At 37.8% G+C, this 12,924-nt stretch overlaps 1 protein-coding gene across 1 annotated transcript in view; it reads left to right on the plus strand.

Moving 5' to 3' along the window:
• The window catches only part of RXYLT1 (ribitol xylosyltransferase 1), a 45,466-nt gene that overhangs the window by 11,469 nt on the left and 21,073 nt on the right, over window positions 1–12,924 (plus strand). The window contains exon 3 of the mRNA XM_007942728.2: window positions 8,093–8,195. Coding sequence (XP_007940919.1) covers window positions 8,093–8,195 — 103 coding nt within the window. The remainder of the gene's footprint in view (window positions 1–8,092; window positions 8,196–12,924) is intronic.

Genomic DNA, 12,924 nt, shown 5'->3' on the forward strand with positions numbered 1-12,924 from the left:
TATGTCGGAGACCCTTGATAGAGAGGGAGAACAGTGTGGAACAAAACTCAAAATCATTTGGAGAGAAAAAAAAGGTGGGGACCAGGTTTGCTGGTCCGATAGAGCCTGGTGGAACCACTGAGAGTATGGCCCCTAGCTGCCCTTCAGGTCTGGAATTGAACCCACACCTGTGGTTTCCAGCCAAACAACAGACAGGCATATGAGTTGAACATTTACCTCAAGTAGATACACTTCTTGGAGAGAACAATCATGGGAGAAAGAAGGGCTGTTTATTCACAGGGAGACAGCTCGGGGCAGGAGTGTATGGAGGGATGGACACTGGGAAGAGGTAACTATGGGGAGGAAGTGGGAGGGAAGCTGTTGCATTGTGGTAAACTGTGGTCAATGACATGAGACAAAGTATAGGTGAACTTCTGTATGGGAAGTGAATTTGCTCTGTAAATCTTCACCCAAATCACAGTAAAATATATATATATATATATATATATATATATATATATATATAAAGTATGAGATGAAAGGGAAAAGAGTACTGTATCTGCCATGTGGTGTTTGGTGAATACATTTACTCTTGGGTATAAATATAAACTCATAATGATCCCTACCATCCTCTAAACTTCCAGTGTCCAGCCTAGGCCTCCAGTCATCAAGTTCTATCTTTGTTTGTTTTGTCTTTATAAGGTTGCCAATATTGATTTTTTTAAATTCCCACTTCTGCATTCTAATTTTTAATTAAAATTTTAACAGATCTTCATGTTTCTGGACTTTTCTCTCTTCAATCCAGTAAACACAAAGCAGCCAGATGAATTTTATCAAACACTGCTTTCATTACCCTATTCTGCAGGCACAAGATAAATTCAGTCTTTTCACCTGTAGATTCAAAGCCTCCCACAGTTTGACCACATTGTATATTTTCCAACCTAATCTCCAACTCTGCCTTCATATCCTCTTCTCTTAGCTACTGTCCTCTGTGCACAATTTGGTAATTTCATGTTGTCTTTCGCATTAAAATGTCCTCATTCCATATCTGAATCCTGTCAGCTTTTCACGGTTGTACTTAAGATGTATCTTTCTTGTATAACCTTCCATATAATACCTTCAACTCATATGTCTCTTCTATAAAACCCTCCGATTATATATCAGATAGTCTGTACTATTCGGTTGCTACTTGTACTGCTTCATATTATGTATTCCTTTCTGCAACTACTACAATGCTTTCCGTCAGCAAAATACAATAATTTCTGTAAGGCCCTAGCAGCATCTTCCAAAAAGTAGATGCTTAATAAATGTTAAAGTCTGTTCTTTAGTAGAATTTTAATAGCAGAGTATGAATTGGAACAGAGTGTTCTCTTTAATTGTGATTTAATGAAAGTTTACAGAGTAAATTGGTTTTCCATTCGACATTTCATGCATATTTTATTTTGTGACATGCATTGCAATCCTCACAGTGTAACAGTACTCTTCCCATTTCATTCCTATGTTTTCCATTTCTGTTCACCTTCTTTCCTATTCCTTCCTGCTTTCTGAGCTTTATTCCTGGGCACATGCCCTTTAGATCTTGTACAGTTGACTGTTCAATTGAATGCATACCTCCTGAGCATTATATTTACCTTATAGGCCTGTCTATCATTTGGTTGAAAGTTGAGCCATGAGTTCATTTCCAAGCTTGGAAAGTGTCTGAGGGCCATAGTCTCAATTGGGCCAACAGTCTCTGTCAAACCAGTAAGCCTGGTCTTTTTTATGATTGTGAGTTTTGTTCCACACTTTTTTCCCACTCTATCCAGGACCTTCAGTTGTGATCCCATTCAGAACAGTCCAGTGGTATATAGGCACCATCTAGTTCTTCTGTCTCAGAGTCATAAAGGCTGGAGTTCATATGGTCCTTTAGTCCTCTGGACTAATTGTTTCCTTGTGCCTTTAGTTTTCTTCACTTTTCTTTGCTCTAGAAAGGGAGAGACCTTCGATGGCTGCTTACAGGCTTTAGGACCCCAGTTACTGAAAACAGTTTTCTTGATAACAGCAAAGAAACACACTTTTTAAATCAAAAATTCATATTGAGGAGAAATTTTATTTTTTTTAATTATTTGGATGAAGGGGTTGTACATTAACAGAGGGCCTTCAAAGCCAGACAGAAAATGTTGAGAATTCTTGAGCACAGAAGTAACTAAATTAGAATCTTAAATCTGAGAAGGAACTCAAAGAGCATTCTAATTCAACCTGTCATTTTGTAGCTGAGAAAATTAAGAAGCAGCTAATCTCATTGACTTGCTAAAGGTAAATGAATTGGGCTGAAACCTAGTCCTTTTTGATTCCCCATTTCCTATTTCTCTGTGTTATTTTCCAGTTTATGGAGCGATATTTTATTCCAGAACTAATCGAATAGATAGGATAGATGATTTTAGAAAAATATAGGCTAGTTTAGAATTTCAACCAAACTATAATATGTATGAAGTATCAATAAGTGTACAACTCTTAATTCAGTAATGGTAATCCTAGGAATTATTTTAAAATCAATCACGTAAGAAAAGGAAACAGTTACAGACACAAAGTAACTATTTTGAAATTATATGTGAAACATCTTTCTGTTATAAGCAGACTAAAAGATTATATTACACTTATAGTTGTGAGTGATTGTGCATGTGGGATTATAGATGCATTTACATTTCTTGTGTTATCTTAATTTTTCCTACAATGAATAATTTTTATGGGTTAATAATACAGAGAAACAGTGTATTTGTGATTTAATAACAGTAAAAGACAAAAACAATTCTCAAAAATGGCTATGATGACGTTCAATCATTGACACTAGGAAAGTTCAGGGAAACATGGGGAAAAAGTAAAATTTGTACAGTAACTAGAGCTAGTTCTAACTACTATTATTAAAGACTTTGTGACCACTTTGTACTGTACATGAGCTCTGGTAGCATATTGCCTAAGGCACTTGACTGCTAACCAGAAGGCTGGCAGTTCAAACCCACCAGCCACTCCTCGGAAGGAAGGTTGGGCAATCTACTTCCGTAGTGATACCACTTCGGAAACCCAAGAAAGGGTCGCTATGGGTCGGGTCCGACTCGACGGCACATAACAACAACACTATTACTAGATCATTGGAAAGAAACAATTTTAAGAATTTGTGTGTGTGTGTGTGTGTGTGTGTATACATTGTATATATAGAACTTAATGATTAAAGACTGTTAATACCAAAAATGACTTCAAGAATTTGAGACAAGACAGTTGAGAAAAATGATAGCCCCTTTGGGAGGAACGGTGAAGAAGAGGAAGAATTCTTTTGGAGTTTGATGATGATTGATCAACCTTGATTATGTTGTTTTTGAAGTGAGAAGACATCCATGTAGGTATGTACACTTAGAATAAGCATGAAATTGAAATGAGGGGATAAAGTTAAAGACTCCCAGTTTTGAAGTTACCAATCAGGTTTCTATAAACCAGGAGTAATAGATAAAGATGATTTATGTTTTTAGGGTAATTTCTTAGAAACCATAGACTATAGAAAGGAAAATGAATATTCAAAACAAAACTGCCTGAGTTTAAAGGAATATAAGACTGTTCTCATCATTGTTATTAGATGCTGTCGAGTTCCAGCTCACACCAACCCTATGTACGACAGAATGAAACATTACCTGGTCTTGTAGCATTCTCACAGTCGTTGCAGTGCTTGAGCCCATCGTTGCAGTCACTCTGTCTGTCCCTCTTGTTGAGGGGCTTCCCCTTTTAGGCTGACCTTGTGCATGATATACTTCCCCAGGGACTGATCTCTTGACAAACATGAGCAAAATATAAGAGATGACGTCTGGCACTTCTTGCTTGTAAAGAACATTCCAGCTATCCTTCCTCCAAGACAGATTTGTTCATTCTTCTAGCAGTCCATGGTACCTTCAGTTTTCTTTGCCAGCACCACAGTCCAAAAGCATCAATCCTTTTTCAGTCTTCCTTATTAATTGTCCAGCTCTCACATGCTTATGAAGCTATTGAAAATACCGTGGCTTGGCTCAGGCACACTTTAGTCTTCACAGTGACATCTTTGCTCTTGAACACCTTAAAGCAGTCCTTTGCAACAGATTTGCCCAGTGAATAAGTCATTTGATTTCTTCACTGCTGCTTCCATGGATGTTGACTGTGGATCTGAGTAAAATGAAATCCTGTAACTACTTCATTATTTCCTCCCATTTATCATGATATTGCTTATTGGTCCATTTATGAAGATTTTTGTTTTTCTTATGTTGAGTGTAATCCATACTGAAGGCTGTACTTTGATCTTCATCAATATGTGCTTAAAGTCCTCTTCATTTTCAGCTAGCAAGGTTGTATCATTTGTATATTGTAGGTTGTTAATAAGTCTTCCTTGATCCTGATGCCACATTCTTCTTCATATAATCTGGCTTCTCTGATTATTTGCTCAGGATACAGATTGAATAAGTATGGTGAAAGGATACAATCCTGACACACACCTTTCCTATTTTTAAACCATGTAGTATCCCCTTGTTTTGTTCAAATAACTGCCTCTTGGTCTACATACAGATTTCTCACAAGCACAATTAAGTGTTCTGGAATTAACCATTCTTTGCAGTGTTATACATAATTTGTTATGATCCACACAGTCAAATGCCTTTGCATAGTCAGTAAAACAAGTAAACATCTTTCTGGTACTCTTTGTTTTCAGCCATGATCCATCTGATACCAGCGATGATGTCGCTCATTCCATGTCCTCTTCTGAATCCGACTTGAATTTCTAGCAATTCCCTGTCAGTTAACTGGTACAACTCTTTTTTAATTATCTTCAGCAAAATTTTACTTGGATGTGTTAAATAATTTCTGCATTCTGTTGGCTTACCTTTCTTTGGCATGTGCATAGATACTGATCTCTTCCAGTCAGTTGGCCAGCTAGCTGTCTTCCAAATGTCTTGGCATAAGCAAGTAAACACCTCTAGTGCTGCATCCATTTGTTGAAACATCGTAATGGGTACTCTGTCAATTCCTGGAGCCTTGTTTTTCACCAGTTCCTTCACTGCAGCTTGGACTTCGTCTTTCAGTACCATTGGTTCTTGCTCACGTGCTCCCTCCTGAAATGGTTGAATATCAACCAATTCTTTTTGGTTAGCGACTGTATTCTTCCACCTTCATTTATAACCATTCAAAAACAATTATTTGGTATTTTAGTATCCTAATGTTTTTCTAAGAAATTACCCCACTTTTAGTGGCTTACAACAGTTTTTTAAATTATTATTTGACAGTTTTGGAGGCAGAATGCTACAAGAGCTCTGGGCACATTAAGGGTTAATTTGTTTATTCCTGCATCCTCCAGCTTTTAGAGGCTGCCACATTCCTTGGCTCATGATCCATATGGCTTTGACCCCTTCTTCCATCATCATAATTGCTTCTCTCACGCAGACCCTTGTGATTAAATTTTGCCCACACAGGTAGTCCAGGATAATCTCATCACAACATACATATTTTTAGCACATCTGTAGAGGTTCTGGGGATTAAGGCATGGGTGTCTTTGGGGTACCATTATTCAGCCTACTATAGTCTGCCCTCTGGCTCCCAAAGATTCAAGTCCTTCTCACAGTCAAAATATATTCACATCTCTCAGAATCTCAACTCATTACAGCATTAACTCAGTCTAAAATCTCATCTACACAAAAAACCCAAATCTAGTCTAAATTAGGAATGTGTTTTACTCTGCATATGATTCATGCTGGGGCAAAATTCTCTCCTGTGGACTTTTGAAAATAGAAAACAAGTTACCGGCTCCCAGAATGCAATGATGGGAAAGGTATACCAGTTACAGACATTCCCATGCAAAAGGGAGAAAATGGAAGGGAAAAGGAACCACCAGTCCCAAGCAATTTCAAAATCCATCTGGACAAACTTCGTGTGGTGTCACATCCCTGTGACACATGACTCCGCCCCTGGACTCATAACTCCACCCTTGGAGTCATCCTTCCTTTTTCCTGAAATGTATTTGCAGCTAAGTAGCTTTATCAGCCTACTTTCTGCCTTTATAGTTCTGGGAGTCTGATGCCTTCTTTCATTTTTTTCCCTGTCTCTGTCCTTTCAGCCCAAGTTGGCAGTGTTTCTGCTGATAACACGATCTCCAGAACGGTCTGGGTTTCCCAAGTATCTCATGGAGATTCACACCATTAGACAATAGAATCCTCCGCAGGTCTTTCCTGGAAAATGCCACCTCTGTTCTGACTTCTGTTTAGATGGCTGAAGCATCATTGAGTCAGATAACATTTGTTCAGATAATATACAGCATGATGAGTACCGTGACTTTTTGATCCTTCCACAGACCTAGCAAAAGGTTGTTAATCACATCCTTGGCTTTCTCTCCAGAACACACTTTACTATCAGTGTATCCTAGTTTTATCATCTTATAATCTAGATAGGCTGAGAATTTCCCAAATCATCAAGTGCTGGTTCCTTTTTGCAATACAGTTCTTCCTTCAATTTATTTCCTTCTTCACATTTTGCTCTAAGCAGCAAAATAAACTGGGCTGCACATTTAACATTTTGCCTGGAAGTCTCTTCAGTTCAATAGCTTTTCACATAACTACAGAACACAATTCTGCTAAGCTTTCTGCCACTGTATTACAAGGATTCTCTTTCCTACAGTTTCTGTCGTGTTCTGCATACTTCTTACAATAGTCTGTTTGTGATGATTTAGGTATTCTCTAAGACGATTCCACTTCTGTATTTTGAGATATTTGACAGAAGCACTTCTCTTCCAGGTATCAAAATCTATACTAGTTTCTTCTTGTTAGAACACATTACCACAGACTTAACGGCATAAAATAATACAAAATTAGTATCTTACAGCTCTGGAGGTCAGAAGTCTAAAATGGGTTTGCAGGTCTGTGTTCCTTCTGGAGGCTTTAGGGGAACATTTGTTTCCTTGCTTTTTCCAGTGTCTAAAGGCTGCTTAAATTCCTTTACTCACGACTCTGCATTGCTCTGACCTCTACTTCTTTTGTCAGTTCCTTCTCTCACTCTACCATTCCTGTGCCCACCCAAATATCATTCCTCACCTCGGTATCCTTACTTTAATCATATCTGCAAAGTCCTTTCTGCTATATAAAGTAACATATACAGGTTCTGGGGAATTATTCAACCTACCACATTTGGAAAGCTGCTTTATCTAATTGGCCGTGTCTTTAAACATAATTGTTTGGGTGTCATTTATTGCCAGGATGTAAGGTGATAAAACAGAACACATCTCTCATTGTAACTAAAACAGGGCTCCCAGAGGTGTTTTGTGATCTCCAGATTACCTCACTATGTGCACTGCTCTCATGTGTTCCTGAAGATTTCATTCAGATGAAATGATAAAATATCAGTTCCCTGCCCTGCAGAGAAAAGATGTCATGGCATTTGTTAGCGAAGAGCATCATGTAGTAAGCCATGAGTACTCAAGTGAGGAGGAGGTAGAATCTTGACATGAATATGTGTGTGTATGTAAAAGCTCCTCTGATGGTGGCCCTGGGTGGCACGAATGATTTGCACTCAGCTACTAAACTCAGAGTTGGCAGTTTGAACCCACCCAGTGACACCATAGAAGAAAGGCCTGGTGATCTACTTGCATAAAGGTCACAATCAAGAAAATCCTGTGGAGTAGTTCTATTCTATAACACATGGAGTCACCATGACTCAGAATTGACTCAACAGTAAGGGGCTATGTTTTGTTTAGGTAGTGGTGTTTGGCACTCAATGGTGAATCCCCCTGTACTTTATTACATGTATAAACTGTTCTGCTCTTACAGCAATTCATGTTACAATGTAATACATCTCATTTCAGGATAAAATAGGTAGTCAAAGTCCAGTAATAGGGATTTCTCGAACTTAGAGTAAACAAGTTTGTTGTCTTTAATGTAACCCACGCTTTGCCATATAATACTCTTCACAACCCTTGAGTTCTGTCTCATATATTAGCTGCCATGTTGATGATTTTGCACTATTGCTGGGTAGTGCAAAAAAAAAAAATCTGATTTTGTAGTTAAATGATATAAAGGACTGAATATAAACTCATTTCAAACACCAGAGTAAATATTTTTGTTTTGTTTTTCATTGCCAGGTTTGTATCTATGGGAGCATATTTTTGAAGGCTCACTTGATCCCACTGATGTGACTGCTCAGTGGAGAGAAGGAAATTCAATTGTAGGAAGAACACATTTCAGGTATTAGTTATGCACCATTAACCTTTGTTGTGTCGAGGTACTATGTTTTATATAAATACTAGAAGGAAAATACATAAAATATTTTATTTCAGCTTGTGACTAATAGCAAAATAAATTTGATGAATATGTAATAGTGGTTAAAGCCTACCTTGAATATTTTCCTGTGAAATATGAGCATTACAAAGTACTACGTTTTTTTTTGGAATCGTGTCTGTTTCATCTTCTTCAAAACATTTCTGATTATATGGAAAAGTTCATGCTCCAGGCTCTTTAGATTTGATTATTATGAACATTTAACATTTTATATTTTAGAGGAATAATATGTAAATGTGAAAATATTTTCATTTTTCTTTTTAACATAATAGACATGTTCACTTTTTATAGTATTGAGATAGTATTAAAGCTGCTGCTGCACTATTGAAAATTTTATTTTTTAAGATATTTTATGTAAGTAATTTCTATTATGATTTAGGGAGCTCTGGTGGCATAGTGCCTAAGGCATTTGACTCCTAACCAGAAGGCTGTCGGTTCAAACCCACCAGCCACTCCTCGGAAGGAAGATGGGGCAGTCTACTTCCGTAGTGATACTGCCTCGGAAACCCAAGGGGGGGGTCACTATGAGTCGGGTCCGACTCGACAGACAGCACATAACAACAACAACAACATTATGATTTAATGGTTTAGATTACCATTTTTCTCCCAAAACTCAGGTATCTGTTTTGGGGGCATGAAATAAAATCAATATATTGCTGAGATTTTTTTGACCTTTTATTTAGGAGAAAAACTTTTACATTCAACCCTATATCTTGTGGAAGGAGCTCTGGTGGCACTGTGCTTAAAGCATTGGGCTGCTAACCAGAAAGTTAGCGGTTTAAACCCACCAGTTACTTAGTGGGAGAGCAGTGAAACAATCTGCTTCTGTAAAGATTTACAGCCTTGGAAACCCTATAGAGCAGTTCTACTCTGTCCTATAGAATCGCTGTAAGTCGGAATTGACTTGATGGCAGTGGGTTTGGGATGTCTTGGGAAGATCTTTAAATGGATAGAAGAATTAAGATCATTTTATTTGGAAAAATTTTGGTAATTTTATAATAAAAAAATTTTGAACCAAAGAAAATGCTGTTTTTTATTAGATTTTGTTTTCTTACTGAAATAAAAATTATTATTTTAAAATGCTTATTTCAAAAAAAAAGTGCTTATTTCATGTGACATGTGTACTATTAGGGGAAAAAATGTGAACCAAAGATTGTGGTTTCTTTTAAGATTCCATTTTTTTTCACCTAGAAATCAAGAGAGGAAAAGCTATAACTTACCTCTATTTCATTTTAGTTTTCACTGCTGTTTTAATTCTTCATTTACTTTACAAACTCTTGGAAAACAGTTTCATTTTGTGTTTCTTTTCAGATGTAAAGAGGTTTTTAAAATCAGCATTAGTAATGCTTATTTTTCCTTTCATCACTATTCACACTTCTATTAACCTAATCCCATCCAAAAGTTTTTACATTGCCCTAAATTTATAATAGTTGGATTTGGGTGTTTGGAAGTAAGTGTCTGTTATGCATGTAACTCTAAAATTTTTTTATTTGAAAAGTAAACATCTGTTATGGATATTATTCTAATAGTTCTACCCATAATAAATAGATTTTTCATGAAAGTTCTTAAAAATTCCTGGAAAAGTTAGGATCTTTAAGCTTAAAATTATACAGTGCTTTTATAATGATAGCAAAGGATTTGACCAAACAGATAGCTTTAACTCCCAAAAGAAAGCCTAATTCATCCATCTTTTCTGAGATTTTTGTCTAATGTTTTATATTATAATCAAATATCAATGCTATTTTCTCTTAGGATTTAAGAAAACTGCGTATTCAAGGAAGTTCATTATTGTACCAGATTCTTAAAAACAGGTTATTAAAAATTTAGGTTTATAAAGAGTTGTTGTTGTTGTTGTTGTTGTTGTTGATGTTGTTGTTATGTGCCGTCGAGTCAAACCTGACTCATAGCGACCTCTCCTTGGGTTTCTGAGGCAGTATCACTACGGAAGTAGGATTGCCCAACCTTCCTTCCGAGGAGTGGCTGGTGGGTTTGAACCGCCAGCCGTCTGGTTAGCAGGCAAGTGTCTTAGCCACTATGCTACCAGAGCTCCTAGCATGCATAATTTATTATCCAAAATTAATAAACCTTTATGGAGTTGTAAGTCTTAAGCTGAATTGGGTTACAAGGGTACTACTAACTTACAAGTTTCAACATATTTGCCATTCTCATTTGACCAAAAGTAAGTGTAAATATAAATGTTTAAATAAGCCTTTAGATTTACAGAATATTTATGTTATTTAATTTGATCCTCACAACAATCCTAAGGCAGAAGTATAAAAAATATTATGAGTGTTCCAGAGTTGATATGGCTCAGGAATACTGATTCTTACTAACTCATAGATCCAAACTGTGTTATCCAGAATTGTTGTTGTTATGTGCCGTCGAGTCGGCCCCGACTCATAGCGACCCCTCCTTGGGTTTCCGAGGCAGTATCACTACGGAAGTAGGATTGCCCAACCTTCCTTCCGAGGAGTGGCTGGTGGGTTTGAACCACCAGCCTTCTGGTTAGCAGTCAAGTGCTTTAGCCACTATGCTACCAGAGCTCCTGTTATCCAGAATACCAAGTAAATAACTCAAAGTGGAAAGAAAACTATCAGTAAGGCCATGTGCTTATGTTGGCTTGACCAGCACATTCTTTCCATATGGGCAGGCTACAAGTGATACCCAATTACTTTAGGATTGTTTACTTAGCTGTGGAATTTCATTCCATATTTAAAACATGAAAAACATGATTTAATTACATTTTATGCTTCCAGCTGTACATGTTTCAGAAGGCAGGACTGCTCGTTAACCATTGAATCAGCGTTGCATGCATTGTTTAGCACATAGTGTGTGCTCAGAATATGAATACCTGAGTATTTGTGTGGCAAGCTGAACTTCTCTCAGATAAAGGCTTCTCACTTCTGGGCAGTATAGCAATATAACTAAGTTGTTCAGAGCACACACCCTGGAGCTTAGACTTGTTGTTTATGCCATCAAGTCAATTCTGTAGCAACCCCATGTGACAAAGTAGAACTGCCCCATAAGTTTTCCTAGGCTGTAATCTTTGCAGGAGCAGGTTGTCACACCATTTCTCCTGCAAAGCAGCTGGTGGGTTCAAACTGCCAGCCTTTTGGTTAGCAGATGAGCACTTACCTATGGTACCCCCAGGCCTCTTTGGAACTGAGACTACCTGGATTCAAATTCCAGCTCATCACTTATTAGTTCTCTGACCTTGGTAAAGTTCTGAACCACCTGTGCCTGGGTTTCCTCAAGTTTAAAATAAGGCAAATAATAGTTCTATTTCACAGAATTGTGAGATTAAATGTATTAGAGTGCTTAGAAAAATATCTGCCACATACTAACCACTATAGAAGTGTTTTTTTTGTTGTTGTTGCTTTGGTTTTCTATTTGCTCTTTTTATATGTGTGTGAGAGAGAGACAGAGAGAGATTTGGGTGAAAGTTTACAGAGCAAATTGGTTTTTCCATTCAACAATTCATACATATTTTGTTTTGTGACATTAATTACAATCCTCACAACATAACACCTTTCTTCTCACTTCCTCCATATGTTTATCATTTCCTTCTTTCTTTCCTATGCCTTCCTGCCTTCTTAGCTTTTTCCCTGAGTAAATGCCTTTCTTTTAATCTTGGATGGTTGATTGTTGTAATGAGTACGTATCTTCTTAGTATTATTGTTCACATTATAGGCCTGTCTGTCATTTGGCAGAAAATTGATTCATGAGGTTGGTTCATGAGTTCAGTTCCAAGCCTTAAGACTGGCTAAGGACCATAGTCTCAGGAGTTCCTCCAGTCTTCATCAGACCAGTGTTGTTGTTGTTGTTGTTATGTGCCGTCGAGTTGAACCCAACTCATAGCAACCCCTCCTTGGATTTCCAAGGCGGTATCACTACGGAAGTAGATTGACCAACCTTCCTTCTCAGGAGTGAGGTGGGTTTGAAAACCACCAGCCTTCTGGTTAGCAGTCAAGTGCCTTAGGCACTATGCTACTAGAGCTCCTCATCAGACCAGTAAGCCTGGTCTTTTATGATTTTGAGTTTTGTTCCACATTTTTCTCCCACTCAATCCAGGACCTTCTGTTGTGATCTCTTTCAGAGTGTTCAGCAGTTATAGCCAACCACCATCTAGTTCTTCTGGTCTCAGGGTTGTTGAGGCTGGAGTTTGTGTGGACCCTTAGTCCTTTAGACTAATTATTTCCTTGCATCTTTGATTTTCTTCTCTCTACTTTGCTCCAGATAGGGCAGGACCAATAATTGTTCCTTAGGTACCCTCTCACAACTTGTTAAAACCCCAGTTATTGCTCATCGGAATAGGATGTAGAACGTTGTCTTTGTGGACTATCCCTTCAAACCAAAAACCAAACTCAGTGCTGTCGAGTCGATTCAACTCATAGCAACCCCTCCTTGGGTCTCCAAAGTGGTATTTCTACGGAAGTAGATTTCCCAGTCTTCCTTCTGAGGAGTGGCTGGTGGGTTTGAACCGCCAGCCTTCTGATTAGCAGTCAAATGCATTCAGCACTATGCTCCTGGACTGTTCCTTAGTGTCCCCTAAAATTACGGTCCTGAGCTCCCATGCCTAGTGACCCATTCCTTCAAGGTGTTTCATTATGACTAAAAAATTTTCATAACTTTGCCC

This window comes from Orycteropus afer, unplaced genomic scaffold (genome assembly GCF_000298275.1).
Source record: "Orycteropus afer afer isolate SDZICR_OR568_19922 unplaced genomic scaffold, OryAfe1.0 scaffold00097, whole genome shotgun sequence".
NCBI classification, from domain to species: Eukaryota; Metazoa; Chordata; class Mammalia; order Tubulidentata; family Orycteropodidae; genus Orycteropus; species Orycteropus afer.